The 27,606-nt window shown below is 39.0% G+C and overlaps 1 protein-coding gene across 1 annotated transcript in view; it reads right to left on the minus strand.

Moving 5' to 3' along the window:
* Positions 1 to 4,592: 4,592 nt before the first annotated feature.
* Positions 4,593 to 27,606, minus strand: part of CDC20B (cell division cycle 20B) — a 29,434-nt gene continuing 6,420 nt past the window's right edge. The window contains exons 4-11 of the mRNA XM_031936998.1: positions 23,902 to 23,993; positions 17,028 to 17,289; positions 14,220 to 14,416; positions 13,492 to 13,586; positions 11,546 to 11,771; positions 9,154 to 9,279; positions 8,540 to 8,657; positions 4,593 to 5,196 (exon numbers count right to left, since the gene is read on the minus strand). Of these exons, the coding sequence (XP_031792858.1) occupies positions 5,096 to 5,196; positions 8,540 to 8,657; positions 9,154 to 9,279; positions 11,546 to 11,771; positions 13,492 to 13,586; positions 14,220 to 14,416; positions 17,028 to 17,289; positions 23,902 to 23,993 (1,217 nt within the window). The 3' untranslated portion in view covers positions 4,593 to 5,095. The remainder of the gene's footprint in view (positions 5,197 to 8,539; positions 8,658 to 9,153; positions 9,280 to 11,545; positions 11,772 to 13,491; positions 13,587 to 14,219; positions 14,417 to 17,027; positions 17,290 to 23,901; positions 23,994 to 27,606) is intronic.

A 27,606-nucleotide genomic window follows, 5' to 3' on the forward strand; every position in this document is an offset into this window, starting at 1 on the left:
GCATCAAAAATCAAATGAAGACTTTCACTGGGTTTTGAATTCATTTTTTAAAGATAAAAAAGTAACACTACATGATTGGTTTGCAAGAACCACTGATAAGGATTTTAAAAAATAGAAATGTGCTTAGAAATTTTTCAACAAAATCTTTTGCCTAATTGGTGAACTAGAATTGAGAGATAAACATCAAGAGTTAGGACATATATCTACTGATGTACTTCTTTTACTGGATCCATTTATTCTTTTTCCAAAATACCTTTTTTTTTAGTTATTACAATCATCAAAACCAAGTATGGACTTAGAACTTAGAAACAAACTTTCAAATCATTTGGTTTAACAAAGTATTAAACCAAGACTTTCAAAAACATGGAAACATAGTCAATCACTTCCCATTAAACATATTTAAATAATAATTCATCCAAAATTAGCTTATTAGAGCAAAAAATAGTTTTATACTATTTGTACACTTTAACATTGTTTTTAATGTTATTTTCATCTCTTTTTTTTATATAGGGTGTCCCAAAACTCGTAAGGCAATTTCATATTCTAATAGTTGACATTATATGCATATAATTAATTAAATATGCAAGTAAAAAAAAGGGGCATATGCTCAAAAAGTTTGGGGTTTTTTTGGTTTTGTCCTTGAGGCTGTTAATTTTTTTTTTTACTGATGGGTGTGTAATCAAAAAACTTTCCACTTTTCTAGGAGATAAAAGGGTGGCTATGTAAATGGAAGAAAAGAGAAGTGATAATATTGGGCAACTGATTAGATGTATGTGGTGAAAGAGATGCGAAAGCCATTGATGACTCAGCAATCATAAATGTGGGCAAGAGGGACAATGGTAGTGCACTCAGCAGAAATAGAGAAATAGCCTTATTGAGAGAAGGAAATGAGCTCCATTTGGGGCAGCAATACAAGACACACAGGAGGAAATATCCAGCAAGTAGTTAACAATTTAGTCATGGTAGCTTCAGGGAGATTATTAGGGTTGGATTTACATATTTTGGAGTCATTGATGTAGATGTTATTTTTTCTTAGCCCCAGGCTTCACATACACATACATACATACACATCAGCAAGTGACTCTTGCGGTTATTATAACTTATTATAAGATGTATCTTCTGAGAAAAATAGAAAAAATGCTCTCAATATAACTACACTATGTCATGTGATTTCTTAAAAGCTTGTAAACCATGTAAAGTCATGAGAAAGTGGTTTTAGTGTTGATAGATTCATATTCGTTTCTATGTTACCAGTTTAATACTCATTCATATATTACATCATCCATCTGAGAGACAATCAACCAACTACCACTTTTTAAGCACGTACTAAGTTCCAGGTAGTTCTAGGATCTGGCGACTCAAAGACAATGAATAGAACAATCCTTATTCTCAAGGATCTTGCAATGTAATAGGGAAGAAGATGGATACATATATAAGAAAATGTACAAAATAACAGTAAAAATGAATAGTCATTAAATACAAAGTAGTTTAGGAGGAAGGATACTGGCAACTGGTGAGGTTAGAAAAGGTTCCTTAAAGAAGATGGGGCTTAAGCTACATCTTGGAAAAGAGGCAAAAAAGTAGTATTATATTAGTTATACACTTTAACATTGTTTTTAAAGTTATTTTCATCTCATTTTTTGCCCATGCAAATATAGGGTGTCCCAAAACTTTTAGGGCAGTTTCATATTATAATAGTTGACATATGAATATAATTAATTAAATACATGAGTAAAACCAAAAGGGCACATGGTCAAAAGATTTGGGTTTTTAGTTTTGTCTTTGAGGTTGTTAATTTTTTTTTTACTGATGGCTGTGTGATCAAACAATTTTGTAAACTGCTGTTCTAGGTGATAAACGATTGGTTATGTAAATGGAAGAAAAAAAAGTGACAATATTGGGCAATTGATTGGATATATGGGATGGCTAGAAGGTACAAGGAAATGGAGATGAGAAGGAATGTATTCCAGGGATGGTTGATAACCAGTATTAAGGCACAGGAATAGGTGAGCCATTGTGTGTAAGGAATAGCAAGTGGGCCATTAGGGCTGGATTAAAAAGTATGTAATTCTGGAGATATAAAAAAGTCCTAGTTTTTGAACAGCTTTAAATGCCCAATAAAGGTATTTGTAATATTTCATAAATATGATAGGGAGTGGGTGGTAGGGATAATTCAGGTTAGAGGGTTAGCAAAGCATGAGTCATGACAGAAAAGGGAACAAGAGATTTAAAGAGTAATATAGTGTAGAGTTAAATTGTCACTAAGGGTGAAACTGAGAAGGGAAAACAAAATAAGAACACAATCAATAGCATGGGAAAGTACTTAAGGGTAGATGGATTGGTGATCCATCCAATGGAGTACAAAGAATAAGTTTTGGCGGAATAAGGTTAAAGTAAACATGAAAAAATAGGAAGTTGGAGGAAAAAAGGAATTTCAGAATTCTCAATTATTGAAGTGCTAACAGGTTTTACAGTGGAAAAAAGAGAAAGTCCTGCAGTCAGGAAAACAAATTCAAATTCAGCTTCAGACACTAACTAGCTGTGACCCTAGGCAAGTCACTTAATCCTCTTTATCTCAATTTCCTCATCTATAAAATAAACTGGAGAAAAAAATGGCAAACCGGAGTCTGAGTTTATCCAGGCATGTTTCACGCACCAGCCTTGGTCTGTGGACCTTTTAAGATGATATTTAGATGGGCAGAGGGCATTATAGACAAGAAACCCACCATGGCCAAGTCTGGAAAGCAAGGGAACATTTGGAGAGCCCTAAGTGAGAACCAATTTTCATGGTACAGAAGGTTTATGTAGAGCAGTGGGAGAGAAGAGTGGGAAAGCAAAAGAACCATAAACTATGATGACTTACTCCAATTACCTTAGAGCTTGGACTTAATCCTCTAGGCAATTGCCTCCAAAAACAAAACAAAACAAAAAAAAAAAAAAAAAAAAAAATGAAAGAGACTAAAGGAGAAGACTTCTGACAATGCCTAAGCATAAAGTGATAAGGGTATGAACTGGAATGGAAATGTTGGAAGTAAAAAGCAAGAGATAATGAGAAAGAAGTGAGAGGTCTTGGTGATTGATTTGGGCCAGCTGGGTGCTGCAATGGTTAGAACACAAGAACTGGAGTCAGGAAGACTCATCTTTCTGAGTTCAAATCCAGCCTCAGACAATTCCTAGCTGTGTGACCCCGGGCAAGACATTTAACTTTGTTTGCCTCAGTTTCCTCATCTGTAAAATGGGCTGGAAAAGGACATGGATCTTTACCAAGATACTCCCAAATGGGGTCACAAAGAGTCAGACATGACTGAAGGACAACAAGGGGATATTGGATGTGGGAAATGACAGAGATAGAAGATTCAAAAATGACACCAAGATTTCAACAATAATAGCCTGGACAGAAATGAGAAGGCTGGAATCTAGAGGTGATTTTAGGATGGAAAAGATCATGACATCAGTTTTATACTTTGAAGGTGACTACGGGAGACCAGGCACTGAACAAGAAAATATTCTGTACATAAAAAGAACAGCCCACTGGAGCTTGGGTGAGAACCAAGACCTCGCAACAAACAGAGGGGATCACTGAAGCCACGAGAATGGAAACCCCTGCACAGCCCACCACTCCCTGCCCCAAAGCTCAGAGTGGAACCATGTGAGATACAGTAGCATGGGGGAGCTATAGGGACAGATAAAAACTGATTCCTTAAGGCTTGTAAAATGGGAATAATGCTTGTAGTATTCACCTCACAAGACTGTTAGATTAGATAAAGCAATATGAATATTGAAAGAGTACTGAATTTCTTTCCAAAGTCCATGATTTCCTCATTATGGAAACATCCTCCATCCACGTTGATCACAATATTTTCCATCTTAACAGGTATTGCTCATGAGTTGTAACTAAAAAAAATGATAAATTGGTAGCCTATCTCAACATGAATATTAAATAAGTCACTATTTTTCACAAAATGGATAGATCAATGAGAAGGTTTTATTGAGGTCTATGTGCCCATGTCTGTGCTAACTGTTGGAAACACAAATATAAAAGTAAGCAGTCCATACCCTTGTATTATAAATGAGACATTTATCACACAAGGGGCAAACAAGGAGAGCAGAGTTTCAAGAAGGAAATCTAGTCTCAGGAATGGTGAAGGTACCCACAGGACAGTTGACACACCTACCCAGAAGCAACGGTGGTATTGATTTGATTACTGTTCATAGAAAGTGAAAGTCTGCTTGGATATGTGAAGAATGATGTAGTCGAAGACCAGTTAAATATGTGAGCTAATGGACAGTTTTTACTCACAGACTCATCAAAACAGCTCAACCTCAGGTCAGAAGTTTTAAAGCCAAATGGATGACTGCCCAGGTACCAGAGACATCATTTCTAGTCTAGGTGGGGAGAACTGGGGCTGCAGCTGGGTAGATGGCAAAAGGTCGGCTGCTGTTACTATCCCTGAAGAAGCATAAAGAGGAAAAAACAAGGCTAATGACAGACCATTATGGATCATGAGCATTCAGAGGATGAGGAAAACCAAAGAAAGAGAGATCTGAGAGGGAACTGCTTTTAATGGACAAGAACACTGGTGGGCTATAAATAGGACAGCATCCAAAATTAATCATTTGGTTTTTTTTTTTTTAAGTGCTCTTAGGAGAGTTCTCCCGAAAGCTTCTCAGCAACTAGGGCCCAGCTAGTGCTCAGTCATCATTAGGAGCCTTCCACACAGTCCAGGACATGCCCTTCAGGTTATACACGCCACATAACAAGGGACTCGGAAGGCCAACTGAATTGACTACATCATTTTATAGGAACAAAGATACAGTTTCAAGTGGTTTCAAAAACAAGAGAGAGGCAATTTGTGCAAATAGTTGGGTATCTAAGGAAGTGGAGGGTGGGTTTCCCATCATGTCTTTTCTTTCTAGAGGTGTGAGCGAAAACTGGGGCACTGGTAAAAGCAACTCTTCTGTGACATAAACTATGCCCCCAGGCTGGGTTGTTGCTGTTCCCCTGAATCCGACAGAACTGGGATGTCTGCCATAGGCAGCTATAACAGAGCCCCAAAGGTAGAGACTCCATCAATCCCTGTCTCCTTTGACCGGATTAACAGCATTTCCACATACAGGCTGTTCCATCAGCTGCTACCGAAAAAATCTTGCTCTGATCTGGACTCAGGGCCAGGTGCAATACTCTGCCTCTGTGGTCTGTAGAAGAAAAGACACAAATTCATGTTGTAAATTTTCAGGGGATAAAAATAAGACCTAAAAAATAAAAGTCAATATATGGGCCAATGATCCAGTTATCTTAACCCAAGATGCAATGCACACTAATAACCCTCATCCCTAACCAAGACCTCAACCTTCAACTGAGTGTCATCCAAACTGTTAAAATGCATGGAACTAGGGCTAGTCATGGGCAAAATTAAGAGGTAATGGAAGTTTGTGTCCCTCAGTACCTTTCCCTAGGGCCTACTCCAGATACTCCATTGTCTTTAGACCTCTCTCCTTCTTGAGACCCTGAAATTATCATTTCAGGATGTTTTCCCATTCCCATAAAACTTCATTTTTTCCTTATTTCTATTTCATCAGGATCCAATACAAATAATTAATTAATAGAAAAGATGAAAGAATTCTACCAGAAAATATGTGCATTTTAACTGGTTCTTCTTAAGTAATGCCCCTCTTCTTTGTCATCTAACTCATTAGTGGCTAATAAGTGGGAATTTCAAAACCAGGTAGAAAGGAAAGGTGGCCCTAGGGCAGGCTGCTGGGAAAAGGGAGGCCAGTTAAATAAACTAAGGCTTTGTTATCTACCAGGGTCCTGGCCTGTTGGTGAGGCTAGCTTTTCCTAAAATCTCTCAAAACTTAATTGGTTCAGGTTGAACCAGTAACACAGCTTCCTGACAGCTTCCTGGTAGTCCAAGTGCCAAGGCTGAGGGAGTTTCCTTTTGGTACTTGTCGGCCACATGTCGGGCCCAACTATGAGTGTCTCATTTCTTCCCAATCAAAAACCTGCCCAGGACCAAAATGGCCTGATTCAAGACACTTAATAGCTGTGTGACCTTTTGCAAGTCACTTAATCTCTCTACCTCAATTCCTCAACTGTAAAATGGGAATAATAATGGCCATTACTACTCAGGTAAAATGGGAATAATAATGGCCATTACTACTCAGGCTTATTATGAAGATCAAATAAAACAGCCTGTAAAGCACTAAGCACAGTTCCTGGCATATAGCAGGTGCTTAATAAATACTAGTTTCCTTTTCTCCCCTCATTCCCACCACCTTTTTAAAGGGACACAGTCTCATGAGAAGGAAGCAAGGGTGTTCCTTATACCTCCGTTAGAGCTCAGGAATAAAGCAACCTCTAAGAATTAGTTTTCATGATCGGCAGGATGATTTCTGAGAGGCCTAGAGAGTCTTATATGAACTGATGCTGAGTGAAATGAGAAGAACCAGATCATTGTACACGGCAACAGCAAGATTATATAAAGATCAATTCTGATGGACGTGGCTCTCTTCAGCAATGAGATGATTCAGGCCAGTTCCAATGATCTTGTGATGAAGAGCCATCTACACCCAGAGAGAGGTCTGTGGGGATTGAGTATGGATGACAATATAATATTCTCACTCTTTTTGTTGTTGTTTGCTTGCTCTTTGTTTTCTTCATTTTTTTTCCTTCTTGATCTGATTTTTCTGGTGCAGAAAGATAATTACATAAATATGTATAATATATTGGATTTAACATATTTTTTAACATGTTTAACATACATTGGATTACTTGCCATTTAAGGGAGGGGGTTGGGGAAGAGGAAAAATTTGGAACACAAGGTTTTGTTGAAAAATTATCCATCCATGTTTTGAAAACAAAAAGTTTTAATTTTAAAAAATTTGTTTTCAGTTTCTGGTTTGTGGCTGATTTTAGCTGTGAGGTGGAAGCTTCCCAGTCTTGTGGTTACAAACATGAACATTGTATTCCCTTGAAATTAAAAAAATCAGCAGTAGTAACAGGAGCTGAGGAATGACCCGCTGCTCAGAGCTTAAACTGTAGCTGACTGGGCGTGGGGAGGGTGAGTGCTGTCCCAGAACGCTGCAGAGGCGCCCAGACGCCATTCTTGGTGCCACAATGAAAGCTCGTGGAAAGTAACTGTGCGTGCAACACAGCAGTCTCGGTCTCGGAGAATTCAAACTGTGCATCACCAGGAGGCCATGGAGAGTCACAGGGAGTGGGGCATGAACAGTCTGCAGTCCGTTAAAAACAAGGACCTCTGGGGGTATAAGAGCAATGCATGCTGAAGATTACATCCATGAGAATAGATAAATGATAACGAAGGTAAACAGGCAAGATGAGAGGGACAGCTTATGGACAGCCTGTCCCACTGGTTTCCTCACATCAGGAGAATTTCTGGGACATCCCCACCAAGTGGGCAAAGGCCCCTAAAGGCAGACTGACTTGCTTGTAGACAAAAAAGCAGGCAGATGTGGATGGATTGCCATCTGCTTCATGTTCTGGTAAATGTTTAAGAACTGGCTTTGGGGATGGGGGTGAGGCATCAAGGACATTGAACTGCATTATTAACATTTTTTCTATCACTTTCTTAAATCTAAGCAAACAAAATGGTAAACCAAGCCTCACTATTTAAAAAAAAATCCATGCATCTTTTACAAATCTGTTTATTTTTGGTGAGCAGTTATAAATCACCTACTCCATGCCCACATGCACATTTAATGTGGACAGTGTCTGATCCGTAGATCCCAGATTCTGAGCTGAGAGGGACCTTGAGGATCACCTAGCCCCATTCCCTCCTGCCGCAGAAAAGGAAGGTGGAAGTCAGGGAGACAGGTTCCAGGGAAGCTGTGGCCCAGCTGCTTCCAGGCTGCCACCCCGGCCTCTCTGTTCCCCGGGGCAGCCAATCATCCTCCCCAACTCCCGGGGCCCTCTCCAGGAGGGCTAAGAAGCTCCTCTGAGGTGTTCTAATTGCAGCGGTGATCTTCCTTCCAAGAGCAGGTCCTGAGCAAACAGGGAGCAGACTTGGAGTGTCCATCACATCTAGCTTGGAGGGTCCAAAGTTTCATCCCTGGAAATCTGTCCCTTTCATGGTGGGTGCCGCGACTCCCACCTTCCAGGCAGCAGTTTTTGTACTTGATGTGAGGTGAGGTGGGTTGTGACACTAGGCACTAAGGGGGTCAGAACTGGAGTTCATTTGCCTAATATTGTCACTATGTCATCCATAACCAAGAGAAGGCATTTAAAATTAGAACCAACCAACCTCTGTCAAACTGTAATAAAGTTATCCCTGTCCACCCTAGCTTTTATGTCAATTAAGGAAGAGTAATTTATTTCCTCAAATCCCCTCATCACTGCTTTTCAGCTTCTTTTTGAATTTTGTCTTCCCCCAGTAAACTCTGAATTCTTTAAGAGCAGGAACGATCTTTTTTGTATCTCTGGTGCTTAACACATAGTAGGGCACATCTGGCACTTAATAGGTGCTTTATAAATATTTATTGACTATTTAAGACAACTCATTTGATTCACCTACTTACTTACCAAAAAATCTACCAGACTGAGTCAAAACAGGGCAGCTCCAGAGAGTCACTTCATTTCTAGGAGTACCATGGCCAGTGGCAATCTCTTTTGTCTTAGGTAACCAGATCAGAGAACAAATCTAATGAAAATGCAAATAAATTATAATATTGTGGCCATTTTTGTTTCATTCATAAACACTGTCTGAAATATAGTCTAAATAAGTCTAAAATACAATCTAAAAAAGCAGGGTAGTTTTTCTATAGGGAAAAAAGGCTGTCCTAGTCCTACTCACTACTGCAGAACAAGGATGCTCCTCGTACCCATGAGTAGGGTGCCAGAGGCATTGAGCTGGAATTGGCCAGGAGTTGGTTTTTTATCCAATTTCCCCTGGCAAAGCAATGGTGAAAAGTGAGGAGGAAATGAATGAAAAAAGACAAGTTAAGTTAAATAAATGAAAAATAGCATTACTAGATGAAAGAGCTATACAGAAAAGGGATTTTGACAAATCACTAATCAATGAGTAAAGAAAGGTGTGATTTGGACCCTGCACTTCATCACAAAATGTTATTTAAAATACTGGAAGAAGCAAAATGAAGTGAATTCAGAAGAAATTCAACTCCATTTCATGAGTTTACCTGTGATTTTGTACATGGACTTTGGATACTGTTCTCTCTGTTTATATCCCAGACATGTAAGTGTCCATCTTTCATTCCTCCCCCAACAGCAAGGATTTCAGACTGCCAAGGACACCAGTTCATGGCCTTAAAATGCAGAGAAGTTTTTATTTTGTAAGTTCAAGAACTGTTCACAGGTATTAAAGAAATCCTTCCCCTCTACAAGAACTAAGAACCCTATGAAATAATAGATGCATCAATTAGGTCAGTAGGTCAATGTTAGTTAGGCCAGTACCTAAAGATCAATCTCTATTCAAGCTAATATTCAACAACTATAATTATTAATCAATCAATCAACAAGGATTTATTGAGCAATTACTATGTACCAAACATTAGGCTATGCACTGGGTATATAAAGAAAAGCAAAAATACAGTCCTTGTCCCCAAGAAGTGTATGTACACAGTGTAAATGATGGGGGTAATCTCAGAAATAAGGAGCCAAAAGTGAAGAGGACATCACATACTGATCCACAAACACACATACACATTCCAACTGCACAGCTGGCAAATTCCCATAGCTGTTATTCCAATTTTCTCCCTCTCCTCAGCCCCAGGGCCCATCCTCATCATTCTTGCCCACCACAATCTTGTCTGCTGCTTTCCAGAAAAGAACAAAGCCATCTGTCATGAGTTTCTTCATCCCTTCTCCTCCCGATCTATATCTTCACCCTTCCTTTTCTTTGCCCTCAACCAGTAAGGCAATCTGCCTCCTTGCCAAAGCTAATGCCCCTGGACCCTGATGGCTGGTGACTTTGCACAGCTCTCCCTCCCTTAAATCCAACTCACTTGCAAGTCAAGCCCTCACCTTCCTGAGATCATTGTCCTCTTGGGGACCAAGGACAGACAAACAAAATGCTCCTTAATATGATGCTTTTTGGTCCCATATCCTTTTATCTTCTCTGGGACTCTTACTCCATCAATTATTTCTTCTCTTCACTCTCTCCCTCTCTCCTGGATCCTTCTCTGCTTTCTATAAACAGGCCCAAGTTTGGCAGGTAACCTTGAACAGCCCTCCCTCATTTCAATCCAGTTCACTTGCATGTCAAGGCATGGCAACAAACAACAGTTAATCCTAAAACAAACAAAAAACCCTCAAAGGCAACCCCTGATTTCACTGCTAATAGCCCAGAAAGGGTCATCTATGATTCTTGCTTCTGCTTTCTCACTTCTCGTTCATTCTTCAGTCCTAACCACTCCACTCTCTCTAACTCCATGTTTCTATTCTGTCCATGGTACAGTGCACAGAAATCCAGCCTTGGAGGCAGCAAGATCCCAGTTTACAGCTAACACAGACCCTAAACAACGCCTCATCCCGCCTCCTGACTTCACAGTTGAGAAAAACTCAGAGAGATTATGGGACTTGTTCGTGGTCCTAGAGCAGCCCCCAGTCTATCCAGTCATCAACCTATCCTTCTTCCCACAGCTGCCAAAAATAATCTTCCTAAAGTAACCCTTCATCCGCCTCAGTATGGAGATGAGAAGTGAAAGGTGCTTCCCCAGAAGCCCCCATCACTGAAATTTAAGATTAGGGCTTCTATGCCTTTCACAGAGATTTCTGGGGAAAGGTGCCAGGAAAGAAGTAAGGTAAGTCAGAATTTGAGAGTTTCTCTTCCATCTTGGTACCATGCGGATTTTTTCCCAGAAAAGCACTACATAGCTGGTATTCTGATTTTTACTCCTCTGATATTTCATACAAAAACTGAGCTGTAGCTGTGACGATTGTACCTGCAGCTGGCCCAGAGAGGCCTTGTGTAGGCTGCTGACAGAGGTGGCCATGATAAGACTAGGTTTGGCTGAGATCATCCCAAGTCCCTCTTAGAGATGAAAACTCTCCCTAATAGTGTCTGTCACACTGACTTTCACAGGACTATCGGGAGAAGCAAATGAGTCACTGTAATTGCTATGTAAATATCAACTATACTTTTTGTAAGCAAGCAGGGCCGAGAAGACATGAACAAGCTCCTTTGAGGCTGCCATCCATTTTTGTACTCTAAGTGCCTGATACATTATAAGTGCTTAATAAACATTAACCAAATTGAATTTATTGAAGTTATTGCTTAGTCATAATTCAGCTATGTCTGACTCTTCATAACTCCTTTGGGGGCTTTCTTGGCAAAATCATTAGAGAGATTTACCATCCTCCAGATCATTTTATAGGTGAGGAAATTGAGAGAAACAGGGTAGAGTGACTTGCCCAGGGCCACACAACTAGTAAGTGCCTGAGCCAGATTTATACTTATACAGGTGAATCTTCCTGACTCCAGGCCTGGCACTCCATTCACCATACCATCTGGTTGCCTCCAAATTCTGGAACTGAACACACTTTAACCAAAATAAGTTTTGATTTCCTTACCTTAACTGACGTAGAATGATGGAGGACTTTTAGTGGTTGACAGGATTTGCCCACACCAGGATCATAGGGCCATATATTCAATAGCCCATCAGTACAACCACTGGAAAGCAGCTTACCACTTGGTGACCACTTCAGGGCACATATAGCTCGCTTATGGCCAAGTGTTCCGATGTGGTGCTGAGCTACTCGAACATCATAATGATGAATACGGCCCAATCTTGAACCACTATGTAGGAAGAAAAGAAGCATGGCTGACCATTGTTTCCCAAGTTATATTCAACTATATACCCTGTACAAGAATTCTGAAACCACCAGGAAAATACTAAGAAGGGAATTCCAGTAAATCATTGATAAAATTGTCCAAAGATCCCTAGAATGGTCTTTAGCAAGAATAGATGCTACTGACTCCTTGTAGTAGCAAAAAAAAAAAAAAAATCAGGAAATGGTTAGAAAACTTTATTATTTGAATATATTCAGTGGTAATAATAATAACATAATTTTATATTTTAGTTGTATTCACAATTCATTGATTTGTTCTTTCTCTTTTTTGTTAATAAAAGTTTCCCCTAAGAACTACTTTGACTATATTGCCAAACTTTAGAACATTTTCTCATTTATTCCATTATCTTTAATGAAATTTTCCATTGCTTCTATAATTTCTTCATTGACCCAATAATTTTTTGGGATTGCTATTTAGTATCTCATTGATTTTTAATACTTTTAAACAACTCTTCAATATGATTTTGTTGCATTATAATCAGTAAAGGATGTGTATAAGATTTATGCTTTTTTGCATTTGTGCCCTGCATTTTTGTGCAAGACACCGTGAACAGCTATATGTATGTATGTTTACTCCTATTTCCATTCAAAAAATTGCTAAAGGTCAATCATATCTAATTTTTTCCAAAATTCTTTCTTCTTATTCATTTTTTTTTAGTTTAGATTTATCTAGGGGTAATAGGAGTAAACTAGGGCATCCTGTCATTATGTTAGCCTTATTGTTAGATGCACATATGTAAAGAATTAAAATAAATTCATAGTGTAATAAAGAATATAATTAAATATTATTATGCAGCAAAAATTGATGATTATGAGGAATTAAGAGATTTATAAGCATTAGTAGAGAGAAAAATTTTAAAAAGCTAAATAACAATATACACAGTGAGTAAAAAGATATAAATTTTTAAATTGCTTAAAAGAAACTCTAAATTGAACTATGATTAACGGAAGAAAAAATGAAGATCCCCAAGAAAGCTAATAAAGCATATCTTCTCCCTCTTAGCAGAGAGATAAGGAGCTACTAGGATAAAATTTGGCAACTATTGTCAAATATAGAATCTGTAACAGATACCCTTGTAAAAAGGAATGCTTCAATCAGGAAGATGGTGGGAAATGAATGTCACAAAAACATAATAGGCATTAATGAAACATTATTTTTTAAAAAAATAATAGATGCGCTTGGTCACTTCTGATCCATTTGGAAATCCTTTGAATAATTAGGAGTGAAACTTCTGCCTGAAATTTACTTTTCAAAGATAAACTGATATATATAACAGAACTAAAAATTCTAGGTTGACAAATAGAACAATGTTCCATAAATCACCATGGATCACCATGGTGGTTCCATAAACCACCTACCAATAATTACATGACATCCAGTAGAAATATCAACTAGTGTAATAGGAGAAAAGCCCACTACAGAAAACTTTTATTTGGAAAGAGTTCTATATTTAAACAACATAATCCTGAATACTGAGCTCACAGGTTTAAAGAGTAACATTTACAGAAAGCACATGACATTTTCTATAATGGAATACCTGAAGATATAAAAATACAATGATTTTTGGCCCATCAATCTTTTTTAAAAATTGATCAATTGTGCTAACCCTGTCCCATTATCAAGCATGACATCTAAACATCATTGACTCCAACAATGGATTTCTCACCTGCTGAGGACACAGTGATTCCAGCTCAAAGCCCCAACTACTGAAATATGACCAACCATATTTCTCAGCCTTTTTTTAGTCATGACATCCCATAACTGGGGTTAGAAAAGAAATAAATAGGATTATAATTACATCAGTGTTCTACAATCCTAATTCAGTCTCTGCAGGGCTGACTATTAATGGGTCAGTTAATTTTGAAGAGGCTGGTGTGTTTTTGGCTGATGGTCAATGACATCATTAATCCTTGACCACAGGGCTCTGTGACTATTATTAAGGGGTTAGTGAACTTGTAGCTCCAGCTGCAGTTTGTCTACAAGCAGAATGTAAAAGTCAATTGGTCTCTTCCATGTTCTCCATAGAAAATCAAATACTTGTTTCTTTTACAGCTAAGGTCTCCCAGCCAAGAATGTTATTCCATATAATAAGTGAAACTTTTAATGTTGTGCAGTTCTTCCTTGCACAAAATATAGGCCATATGAAGAAAACAACCCATATCTAGGAGAAGAAAGAAGAAAAAGAAAGTGAGGGAAGATAAGAACAAAAGGGATTTTTAAAAATCCTTCAGGAAAGAATTTTAGTGTCACCTCCCCTTAATACACAATAGCCTAGTCTTTCTCCTATTCAGGAATTTACATTTCACATTAACCAATGAAAAAGAGCTTTGAAAGATGTAAAAATTATTGGTCCAACCTGTCCAAAAGAGTATATAAGAATAAAACATCCAATACTTGTACTTCTCCCTCACTGGTGCCAATGGCCAGGTAACCTCCCTCCTTTATCCAGGAAATTGAGGAGATGTAGTTGCAATAGGGGCTCAAGTCTATGCTTCCCATTCCATCATGGCTTTCACCATTCCAGATGTGTACAGCAGAACCAAGGGCAAGAGCAAGAAGACCTTCAGAATTCCAGTCTAGGATGTTTAGATCTGGAAGAAAAGAAGGAAGAATTAAGGAACAAAGAAAGTTAGATGGGAAGGAGGGAAAAAAGGAAATAGGAAGGGGAAGGAAGGAAGGAAGGAAGGAAGGAAGGAAGGAAGGAAGGAAGGAAGGAAGGAAGGAAGGTACTTCCTCTCAACCCTACAAAAAGTTGAACTAAACAGCTACCTCAGTCTTTGAAAGACTGGGACCTGGACAATGAATCTATGCTGTTCAGATTCAAAATCAGGTCAAGACATGGCAATCTAAGGAGGAAGTTTGTTAGCACAGTGGTTAGAGCATTGGACCATTTTAGAAAATTATTCACTTAACCACTGTCTGCCGAAGAATTCTTATTCTATAACAATTGTTATCAGATAAATATTGTATATATGTATTTTAAAAGCAAGCAAAGGTCCTCATAGTGACTTGATACCCAAAGGAGGTTTTGTTGATTCTTTTTTCCCCATAGGAACCTAAAAGAAAAAGAAAAAGACCAATATAAAAATTTTTTTTTAATCTACAAATGCTTCTATGAAGAAAAACAATATTTATCAAAAACCTCATTTAAAAGCATTGAAAAATTCATTAATTAAGTTATTTTGTCTCAAATTTGTTAATAAATGCCATTGTTTTTCATTTTTCATTTCTTTATTTTTTTTTAACCCAATGTCCTTTGTGCTTTGTTGTGAATGATCTTTCATTTTGAGCTTGAATGACCTTTAAAGCAAAACACAGATCAAAGAGTAGAGATGGCACTGGATGAAATGGGACACCTTGGCCTTTTAAAATTAAGGTCTTCAACAGGTCTTACTTTGACTGAGGTTCTAGTCTTCTTGATCTATATTTGGCCACCAGACCCAGAAAGTTCTGGAGAGGAAAGTGAGGCAGGTGACCTTGCCTAGCCCTTCCTCACTTAAATCTATTTCACTTGCTTGTCATGACATCCCCTCCTTGATATCATGGTCCTTGAGAATGAATAACAAAACAAAAACATGTGTGTATGTGGTTTATTTGATTTATTATTATAGTTAGCACTTATATAGTGATTTAAGTTTTGCAAAATATCTTACAGCGTTCTTTGAGATTAAGTGCTATTATTATGTCCATTTTACAGATTAGGAAACAGACCATTTAACAGCCTATATCCATGACAACAGGAAATTTTCTAAAATGACAGTATCTAAAAAATCTCTTTAAAAGGTAAATGAGGGCAGCTGGATAGTGCAGTGGATAGAGTGCCAACCCTAAAATCAGGAGGACCTGAGTTCAAATGTGATCTCAGACACTTAATACTTCCTAGTTGTGTGACCCTGGGCAAGTCACTTAACCCTAATTGCCTCAGGGAAAAAAAAGGTAGACAAATATTCTCTTCCTCATTAAAAATTTTTAATTGTTAAAAATCTGCTGCCATAAATAGTAAAAAAAAAAAAAGTCTTCATTAACAAATATTTGAACACACATGTTTCTCCCCCAACCTAAATAACTCTGCACTATTAGTTTTTTCTTTAGATAGCTTTACTTTGACTCTATGTAGAGTCTAGATAACCCAGATTCATTGCCTATGTCCCAACTTCCCAAAGTCCCCACAATCACAGCATTATCCTATACTTTGGATCCCTAGCAGGCCAGTTGCTAGCCCGCTATTTGATCTTTCACTATTTTGCCAGCTCTGGCCAATTCAAAAGGTGAATTAAGTGTTTTCAAAGGAGAGAGAAAAAGAGAGAGAGAGAGAGAGAGAGAGAGAAAGAGAAAGACAGAGAGAGACACAGAGAAACAGAGAGAGAGAGAGAAAAGAGATGAAAAAAGGGAGGGGGAAAGGGGAGACAAAGACAGAAACAGACAGAGACAGAGAGACAGAAGAGACAGAGACAAAGAGACAGAGGAGAGACAAAAGTAGAGAGAAACAGAGAGAATGAGACAGAGAGAGAGACAGAGAGAAATGGAAAGACAGAGGGAGAAGGGGAGAGAGAGAGAACTTGGACATATTTTGATTAATTACTATTTTCTTTAAATCCATAAATCTATATTGGTAAATATAAATGTAACCATTACATTAAAACTCTCCTGGGGGAACGAAGCCCTACTTTGTGAATGCTTTTCACAAAGCATTCAATAAATGTTGGTTGATTGATAATTTGAAAAACAAGAGACAGAAGGGGCAGAGAGAAGAGGCAACAGATAGAGTATGGGCCCTGGAGTCGGGAGGACCTTTCACACATTCCTAGCTGTGTGACCCTGGGCAAGTCACTTAACCCAAATACCTCACCCAAAAGAGAGAGAGAAAGAGACAGAGAGAGGCATATGGAGACAACTAGGCAAAGAGAGAAACAGCAAGACATGGAGAAAGAGACAGGGAAAAAGTACTAGTTCCGTTCCCCCAGATCAGCATTTAGAAACAGGACAACCACTATATGAATCATTTTTTAATTTGGTGCCGTTTTGGAAACTGGTGGACCAAAGACTAAGTTACTTTTCCGGGCTCCAAGGGGCCGGAGGCCGGAAGAGAAAGCAGGACCCCACCCTCCTCAGCCAACGAGCCGCCGTGTCCGCACCCAGAGTGCCGCTGCCCGCTTCTAGCTTTCAGTTAACCTACTGGAAGAAGAAAGGGACCTAACTCACAGTAGTCATCACGTAGACCCGTGAGATGCATCTTCCGCTGCGGCCGCGGCAGGAGGCGCTTCCTGTCCCCGGGCCGAGGAGGCCCCGAAGCCTCTCCTGGACTTCCATCCCTGCATCCTGCAAAGAAGGAGTCAGCCAGGAGCACATCCCGCACCCCACTCTGGTTCTGCGAACTTTCCTCATGGGGATAAAAAAGGGGCGCAGACGCAGGGAGCGTGAGCTCAGGGAAGGGAGAGGGGGAAAGGGTAGAGAGCAGGAGCAACTGAAATCAGAGGGGTTGTTATTATTTTTAGCAATAAAAATACATTTTCTGATTTAAAGGATATACACGTGGGGCAGTGCTCATTGCTAGGCGGTAAGCTCCTTAAGGACAGGGATTGTCTTTTGCGTTTCTTTACATCCCTGGATTTAGGGCCCAGCACATGGTAAGAATTCTATAATAAATACTTAATTGAGTCCCAGTTTTCCTGACTGACACATGCAGATTATAACTTACTATAAAAAGGCTTAGGGAGTTCCTGAGGAACAGAAATGGAAATTGTGCTGTCCACAGAGATAGTGTGAGAGGCAAGATTTGAACTCAGATATTTTTTATTCTAGATTTTTGATTGATTGATTGGATTCCAAAACTTTATTCATAGGCCTCAAAACAGACGAAAATATATATATTGTGTGTCCAGAGATGTAAAATATAAGCAATATCACTGGGCAAGAACCTGCTTTGGCTGTTATCTGTTTTATTTGAATACATAAATCCACAATGATCTTTGCATATTAATATCAGCAGCATGCTGAAATTCACCTGGGAAAGCGAAACCCTACTTGGTAAAAACTTTTTACAAAGCATTTAATAAATATTTGTTGATTGATTGATTGATTGATACAGTTCTATGCTTCATTATCTCTGTATCAAGGAAGGCATCTGGAGATCCCGTTTCTAGTTCATTTTGCCTATGAGATTCAACGCATAGAATACTAATTCTTTCTACTTTCAAGATACAGTCTTTAAAATGTTGTCAACATCAAGTTCTGATCAAAAGGCCCTTCCCTCCCAAAGGCAAAACCCACAGGACAGTGGCTTCCGATTCTCTACTTTTTGCACAGGATGAGCAACGCAATAAACACAGAGGTCCTGTGGTAGAGTGGCTAAAGACACAGCTAAGATGATACCACAAGGGAGCCCCTGAAAGGTGTAGCAAGAAACTACCTTACCACATGTAAAAAGCCATCTCTGTCAGCCTGGGAAATGTGTAGTCATGTACCGAACACCGTGGGACAGCCAGAAACCCTACTGTTCTGTTCATGGAGTCATTACCGAGAAGACCAAAGGAAGTTAATTAGCAGCATTCCTAGAAGCCTTCTCTGCTCTCAATCATCTCCACTACAAATCATGCAAATTCCTTTTGTTAAACTGGAACACTCAAACTTAGTTGGGGTTTCTAAAGAATGGGATTGATTGATTAGAATCAGGGTTCTTAGCTCTCTCTGTATATATGTGTCATAAATCCTTTTGACAGACTGGTGAAACCTAGGGACTCTTCATAATAATATTTCTAAATAATTGAAGTTATGGTAACTTAGATTAGGTTAGAGGTCAGTGAAAATAAAGCTGTAATTTTTTCCCATCCAAGTGCAAGAACCCCAAGAAATTTAGGGGTATAATCCCCAGGTTAAGAACTCCTGTATTAAAACCATGGAAGAGAATTTCAGCAAGATTTTTTTTACTTATTTGGAAGCAAAGAAACCATTCTTTTTTCCCAAAAAATGTTGGCTTTTTGCTGTGTTGATTGCAGACTCTGAAGCCAAGGGACCAGGGTAGGGTTAATAGGTTCTTTATGAGGTAATCAAATGTGGGCCGCAGCTGCAGACTTAGATATCCTCAGGCCAGATGTATCTTTGTGCCAAAAATCCCCTAGAATGTCAAAATGCAGACACAGGATAGGGCCCTCCTTGCCTCAACCTGCTACATAATTTTTGGAACAAAATCAAGTATTTAAAATCTTACTAAAACACAAACTTGTTGCTGGTCACATCAAAAGAGGAGGTAGAGGAGACATTTTCCCTCTTCTTTTCACCTACTCATTTCCCCAAAGTCCAGGATGTTTGTTCTTAACCACAGAGCCATGCTAAAAGCAGAGATCTCAAAAGTCCAGCCCTGGCTTTCCCTATTTTCCTGACTTTACATACATACATCCACCCAAAAGAATATATAGAATGTCTGAAGCTTATGTCTCCATTCTCATGTATATCTGGCCATCTTTCTTGTCCCCATCTGGTATCTGGAAAAACTGAGGAAGGGAGAATGAATGATTGCATGAAAGTCTCTAGAAGGAGGCCACAGAGTAGAATTACAATTTAGAATTCAGAGCTTTTGACTTCAATAAATTCTGAGCATATTTAATGGTGACCCTTCCGAAACAACCTAGACACTTATTCCAGAAGGAAATTTATCTGGCATCTTTCCTAGACATTCAGGAAAGGAACAGCTAGTTCTCCCAATGCTGTTTCCATCCAAAGACAAGGTTGCTCACTGACCATCTCCCCCAGATGTGAGTCCCATCTATGAAATCTCTGGTGGAACCTCATGTGGCATGAAGGATCAATCTGACATGGCTATAGCTTCCAGATTTCCCGACTGCAAGCAAGCTCTGGGCTCAAAAGACAAACTAAAAGTCACAAGGATGCTCTCTAGGGCAGACTCTGAGAAGTTGCTGCTCTGTCAGTTGAGAGATCATTACTAGAATGCAATAGAATTACTAGAATGACCTCTGAGTCTTGTGAAAAAAAAGTGCTTTTTCCTTTTCCTATAGGTTTAACTACAAATAACTAGTCCTAGATCTGAAGAAAGTCTTAGACTTCTTTATTTTACAGCTAAAGAGAGAGACTAAACTTCAACTGAAATTTTGCATAAGGCTTAAAGTTTCTAATTATGACTCAGCCCCTTTGTCATCCCTATGCCATATCAAGCATGTTTAGGGAGAGCCCCCCTGCTCCATGCATCTACACTCACAAAACCTCATTCTCTTGTACACTTAAGAAAGATGTTTTAGACCTCACAAATTCTAGAAGATGGTTATTATTAGAGAATAAGAAGTTTCAGAACAAAGTAGTTGATAGGTGAATGGGTGATGCAGATATTAAGAAAGTTCCCGGCTATGTATTTGTATGTTTATGTATATGATGATAACATACAGTACATTATTCATTCATGCAACAAATCTTCACTAAACATCTATTCTGTATTATTAAGTTAATTGATATAAATATGAAAATAAAATTATTTTCTCAAAAAAAAAAAGCGAATACAATTTTCTATGTTCATGGTACCTCCACCTCAATATATTCCCCTCCTCTAGACCTACTAGTCAGGAGTGAGGATAATGTTAAATAAAAAAGACAAGAGAAAAAGAAAAATGAAGGGAAAAGGACTAAGATTGTAGATCTGGATTTGGAGGAACTCGAAATTATCCAGTCCATGATGAGGAAACTGAGGTATTAAGAGATAGGATTTGCATTCAGGTCCTCTGACTTTCCATTTTTTATCTCAAAAGAAAAGAATTCCCACAACTTGACAGAAAGAAGTTTCTTTAGGTCTTCCCCACTTTTTTTTTTGTTTTTTTGCATTTTTGCATCTCTTTCTAATACATACCTTTCCAAAGGCAGTTGGGTCTCTCACAGGTCTGCATCTCCCCACTGATGTTCCAGAGCCCCTTCGGGCAGGACAGCAACAGGGTAGAACACATCTAAAAGTAAACAGAAGCAAAGGAAGGCTAGACAAGTTTCAAACTGAATAAAAAGTAAGGGCTACAATGGTTATCTCTCTAAAAGAAATTCAAATTCAGATAGGAAAAACTGCCTTTGACCTAGAAGCCGACACAGCTTCATAGGCAAATATCATGTTGAAAATCAATCGATAAGCATTTATTAAACACCTATTAAATGCCAGGCACTGGGCAAAACTCCAAGGATACAAAAAAAGGTAAAAGATAATGCCTGACCTCAAGGAGCTTGCAATCTAATGGAGTAGCAGATTGAAAATAAACTGTGGGCAGACAAGTTTTGGGCATGATAAATGAGAGGTTTTCCAGAGAGGGAAGGGCATTAGCATGAAAAGGCTTCTTTCAGGAGGTGGGGCTTTCACTGAGATGTTAAGGAGCCTGGAGGCAGGGGTGAGGAGAGAGAACATTTCTAGAGTAAGAATGCAGAGGCTGGAGGAGCCAGGAGACCCTGAGTAGCAAAGAGAAATCACTGGATTTCAGAGGAAGCAGTGAGGAAGACACAGACTTAGATATAAGCTGGATAGATAGGAGGGGGTGGGTTACTAAGGGATGTAAAAGCCAAACAAAAGTTGTTTTTTTTTAATTTGATCCTAGAAGTAATAAAGAGTCATTGTAGTTTATTGAATTTGTACTTTTGGAAGATGATTTTGAAAGCCCAGTGGAAAATGGACCGAGGCAGGGAAAGGCTGGAGGCAGGGAGACCAACCAGCAATCTCTAGCTTTTTGTTGTTGCTGTTCAGTCCCTTCAGTCATATCTAAGTCTCGGTATTCCCATTTGAGTAGTTAGCCATTTCCTTCTCCAGATCATTTTACAGATGAGGAAACTGAGGCAAACAGAGTTAAGGGACTTGTCCAGTGTCTCATAGCCAGTATGAGTCTGAAGCTGGATGCGAGCTCGGGCTCCAACAGTCCAAGGACAAAGTGGTGAGAAACCTGCTCCAAGATGGTGAATATCATATTTCAATTCCTGTAGCACTGGGGAAGCTCATCTTCTGCACAAGGACCAGGATTAGGAATACAAAGGGTATAAGAAAACATGTTCTGCTCTCAGCCAGGAGAGCTCAACATGTATTCAAACAAGTACACTCCAAGTAATTTAAAGAGAGTTTTATCTGTGTAATGAATAGCCCAGTGATGGTACCTGAAAAGTGCCCGGAGGCAAGCATTTGGAGGCAGAAGGGAGAACGGAAGGGTTCTAGATACGAAGGACCACTTGTGTGATATCTGGGGGCAAGACATGATGCCAGGAGTCAAGAAAGGTCTAGCAGGCCAGTGGACTAGAATAGAGATGGAGCAGAGCAAAGTCATCCAAGGACCACGGGCCACCTATGGAGCTCAATGCTGAGGTGACCAGGCTTTGAGTTGATTGAAAGTTCTTAGGTTCTAGTGAAGGAAACTTCAATTTTTTTCTTCATTTCTCCCTCTTTTACTTTATGTCCTCCTCTTTTCTTTCACCTCTCCTTCTTTTCCTTCACCTCCCTCTCTTTTCCCTCACCTCCTCCTCTTTTCCTTCACCTTCCCCTCTTTTCCCTCACCTCCCTCTCTTTTCCTTCACCTCTCTCTCTTTTCCTTTACCTCTCCAGCACACACATTACAGAACTAGAAATGTGCTGGATTCAGCTCAAACCAGCTCACTTGAGCAGCTTGTTAAATTTTTAATGTGAGTATTTACACCTCAGAAATCAGCAAATGCTACAAATGAAGGCTTGCTTTGTTGTTCTGTTGATTGCTTCAGTTTAAAAAAGTGATGGAGAAAATATTAATAATGCAGATTCAATTGAAAAGTGTGTCCTGTGTGCTTTGGGGGGGATGGGAAGGGAAGCTTGTTGTTAAACATTTAAAAGCATTCCATTGCATGGAACTAGCTCTTAGGACCCCTAATACATATTACATATGAAAAAAGACTGGAATGGTAGATGGAAGGTTCTTAATTGCCAAAGAAATCCTTTTTATTTCTGAGAGTCTATGAATGGGGAAGCTGAAGCTTGTAAAATTATTTTCAGGGGCAAGAGACCTGAACCAAACTTAGTTTTTAATGTAGCTAGATGCTTTGGGACAACTAGGTGGTTGAGCTTGAAGTGAAGAAGGCCTGAGTTCAAATACTGTCTCATATACTTACTAGCTGACTCTAGGTAAATCACTTAATCTCAGTTTGCCTTAATCCACTGGAGAAGGAACTAGCAAACCATTCCAGCAAGAAAATCCTTGGGTAATATGGGCTATCGGGTCACAAAAAGCTGGATATGGCTGAATGGACTGAACAACAAATTTTTGTCTCCTTGGTAATAATGGGATATATAGACATTTTTGTACTTTTCACTTCTGGTCTGGATTAAAAGTAGATACATTAACAAAATAATGACAAATAAAACCATTTGCTAGTGTCTTTTCTGACTCTGAAACCACTTCTTTTTGGTTGTTTATATCAGAGAAGACCTGGGGCAGAAAGATGCCTCTGTGATGTCCATCCTGCTGAATCTCTATGTTATTTACTGGGCCGTGTCATGGCAAACAATTAACCATTCCATGTATGCTTTTTCTTGGACATTCAAAGTTTTCCCAATGTATCTATAAATCCCTAAGGTTCATAAAGATAACTCTTGGCCAGCTGTTCAGGGTTGCTCTAACTGGCTATTTCACAATCCTGTTTCTTCTGACTCCCTTGAGAACCACAAAAGTGTCTAAACTACTGCCGAATAAAATGTATTTCTTCCTTCTACATCCCTTGTAGACATTTTATTCATGGCTTAAATGAATCCATTTAAGAGAGCAATTTGGCAGAGAGCTAATCAGATTGCTAGAATTTTCAGACTCCAAAGTAAGTACAGACTCTTATGTGGAAAATCTAGTAGGAGACACCAGGAAACAACCTTTTAGGACCAGAGAAAGACCACACACGTGTTCACAAGAATCTAGAAGAGACGTTTTTCTGGATCTTTGTCATCCCTTCCTGCTCCACATGTCCAAGTTCAGTTCTCACACACACACATACACACACACATGCCATACAGTTTAGCACAAGCTCCATCAGTAACTTCACGTCCTTTTATCCAGTAGAACGGATGTTTTCTGGGCCAAGATTGTTTTTAACTTGCATCCTGAGCCTCTAACACCATGCTTTGCTCATAGTAGGCATTTAATGCCTTTTGAATGGAGCTAGCTCTCAGAGGATCCATCAGTGGATCAGCTGGAAGAAGAGCAAAGGGGGATTAGTAAGGGCTGTAAGTGCTATGGTACCAAGAAGCACCCAGCAATATGGGGGCCCACCCATTGTTCCCTTTGCTGTTACCATTATCTTTGTTCTCTTATGGTGGAGTTAATGAGGAAGCCCAGAGCAGTGGGGCTGTCGATGGTCTATTCTTTTGCAGAAAATATGAATAAGAATATTACCATAAGGCCAGCAGTGCCCCCTTAGGCAGCATGGTGTAATGCATTGAACTGAGTGTTAGAAAAGATGACAAATAACAACTATTCATTAAGCACCCATGTCCCAGGCACTGGGGAATCAAAGATTTTTTTTTTAAATCTTCCTCTGGGTTATAGAGGTGGGGATACAATTTTTACACAGATAATTATAATACAAAACCAGAGATGGTAGAAATCTAAATAACAAACTATTAAGAAACTTTCAGGTAGAGGAACCACAAACGGGGAGCCTTGGGGAAAGAGAAATTTGAAAGGCAAAAAGAGACATGAAGGAGTACCTCCTAGTTACCTGCTTGAGTCATAGCTCCATCACTCACAAATTTATGTGAGCTTCCACCTCAGTTTCTTCACCTCCAAAGTAAGGACATTGCACTAAATTATCTTTTGAGGTTCCTCCCATTACTAAAAATCCTATGTTACTTTGATCACCAACAAACAAACAAAAAATCACAAAACCTGAGATGGATGAAACTTGCAACATAGGAACTGATTTAGGATATTGATGTTTTCTTGAGTGATTTCAAACTATTCACATCTATTTTCAGATTTCATTCATTCATTCATTCAGATGATTTACAAGAATGCTTATCCCAAAGTAAGAATGGAACGCACCTCTAAATTTCTAATTTCAGGCTTTTGTCTAACTTAAAAATTATCATTTACCCTACTTAATTTCTGTTTTGAAAATGAAACATCAAGGGTGGTCATTTTATTCACATTAAGATTATGATCTAGTTTTGATGCTTCAATGCAATGTATTAACAGCTCCCTCTAAGAGGTCCCCAAAGTGTCAAGTCTGGTGGCAAGAGTTGAATGAGACTATATCCTGCCCACAACACGTCTTATTTTCATTATTTACACTTCACATTTCTAAAGTGTTTTGAAAGCAGCAATCACAATTCTCAGAAATTGTAGTCAATCCTCTGTAGTGTGCACATCGCAGAATTTAGATCTCCATTAATTCCCCAAGATCAAATAGCAGCATCTATTTCTTCTTCCCTCCTCCCAGGGCCTTAATCCAACGAGCCTCAATATCAACAGGGTTGAGCTACCTGTCTTTTCAAGTCAACATTTTTCTGCCAGTTTCTCTGCTGGATGGTTGGCGCTTCCCAGCACCTTGAAGCAGCAGCCTTTCTTCCCAAGTCTGTTATCCCACAGGTCTTCCAAGATTGATCACCAGAGGATCCTGAAAACAAGATTTGATTTTTATTGGCAAATCAGAAAAAGTGAGGGGGCAAGAGCTCCAAAAACCTACCCAGGGCAGCCACCTAACAATGAAAGAAGTAAAGGGAGAAGTTCTAACCCAGGGGAACATGGGCCTGTTTTTAAAAATTATTTTGTTAGCTGTATTTCAGTGTAATTAAGAGGGCGAACATGGCTTTACCATATTGTGAAAGGTAACTAGGACATTAAAAAAAAGAGTAAAGAATTCTTAGTCTAATGCATTGACTAGCTTTCCTATGCGGGATTTATGGAAAGACAGATTAGGGATAATTCAGAATATGGATGGGTTGTAATCTGCCCAGATGGAGAATATGTCCATCCTAAAGAGGTCAGCGATCATTCAAATCTAGAATAATATATATGAAATAATACTTTCCAAGTTAGAGTAGTACATAAATCAAATGTTTTAAGTGTTATTATTATTTTCTTTTTTCTTTCAAAATTGGTAAAATACTATTTGTTTTTCTTCCTAAATATTTCATTGCACCCAAAGAATTATACAACTCTAAATCCTGACTTGTTATCAAATCTAATAAAAATGTTCCTTAAATGCCTATAAACACAAGAAGTATGAATAAGTTTATCATTAGGCTTTAACCTCCATTATTACATGGAATTTGTTTATATTATCACTGGGATTCTGGAGTCTCTGGGGTCACTCGATATTTTTTCCAAATTCATAATAGCTCTTTGGCAGTAATTACTTATGCAAATCATAACCCAAGTTCCCATTTCGTATTATATCCTCTACTAAGAGACCATCTGGTAGTCCATAATCCTTACTCTTAAGGATTGAGGAGCTCCAGGGAGGAAAAAACCTGCCACCCCTCAAAGCAGTTCATTCTGCTATTGGATAGCTCAGATTGCTGGGAGGTTTTTTCCTAACATCAAACCTAAAGATGCCTCATTGTCTTCCCACTCCTACTCTATTCTCCCTTATCCTGTGTTAAACATACCTACTTGCTTTAGCCTATCTTCATTTATCATGCAGTCATTCTGATTGTCCTCCTCTGGATACTTTCCAATTTATCATTATCTTTCTTAAGTACTGGTACTCAAAACTGAATATAGTACTTAAGATGAAGTTTGATGAGAGTAGAGTATTGTTCCCCTACTTATTCCTGGAAGCTATAATACAGTGGCTAGGTATATAGTAAAACTATTGCTCAAGCCTTTATGCATCTGTATCCTTCTTTAAGGCAGCCTTCTGGGAACTTTATCCTAAGACAAATATTGGAATGGAAAAATATGGACATCCTAATTTGGAATAAAAGGTTTTGCAAGGGTGAATGTTGAAAGCTACCTTTGCATACATTTTGAAAATAAAAAGCTATTATTTAAAAATATAAAAAATAACATGAAATAAAAATCATTATGATATGTAATTTTGTTAATTTTTAAAACTTTTAATTTTTAGTTGTCTTTTAAGTTGAGAGCCATAACAAGCTCTGGCCAACCTTGGCTTTGACCCAGGATGCCTACTTCCAGTGAAGGCATATTTTCTGAAAACATTGGTCCTCCACTCCTGCAGCCTCATCCTTCTCTTCCTTGCCTGGGCTAACATCCCAAGAATACCACTGTGGTCATACCCCTCTCCCAGCACCCATCTTCCTCTACAGCCACGCCATCATTACTGTAATTATCAGAACAAATTGTCCATGCTGTGCTGCCAGGCCCTTGCCATGTGGGATACCAGGGACTAGCATCTACTGGAAGTGTGAGAAGGATGGTCTAGATTCCCAACAGCACAGTTGTCTCTGTGTGTATCTCTGTGTATCTGTGTGTCTCTGTCTCTGTGTCTTTTCTCTGTCTCTCTCTTTCTTTCTTTCTCTCTCTCTTTCTCTTATTCTGCCTCTCCTCTCTCTATCTCTCTCTCCCTCCCCTTTTCCTTCCTCTCACTCTCTCTTTCCCTCCTTCTCCTTTTTATCCTCTTCCCTCGATTGCAATGTACATCTCCAAAAAAAAAATTGTTCCTTCCCACTCTCCTGACTGGTTCTAATCTTTTTGAGGATAGGATGGTGGGCCCAGGGTCCCCTGGCTAAGTACTTCCTGCTCCTGAACTATCCTCCCTCCTATGGGGCCCATGATAGACAGGAACAACTTGAATTCTTACTCAGTTGTGATGTATAGAACCTTCCAGTTACTTTCCT

This window comes from Sarcophilus harrisii, chromosome 1 (genome assembly GCF_902635505.1).
Source record: "Sarcophilus harrisii chromosome 1, mSarHar1.11, whole genome shotgun sequence".
In the NCBI taxonomy this organism is placed as follows: domain Eukaryota; kingdom Metazoa; phylum Chordata; class Mammalia; order Dasyuromorphia; family Dasyuridae; genus Sarcophilus; species Sarcophilus harrisii.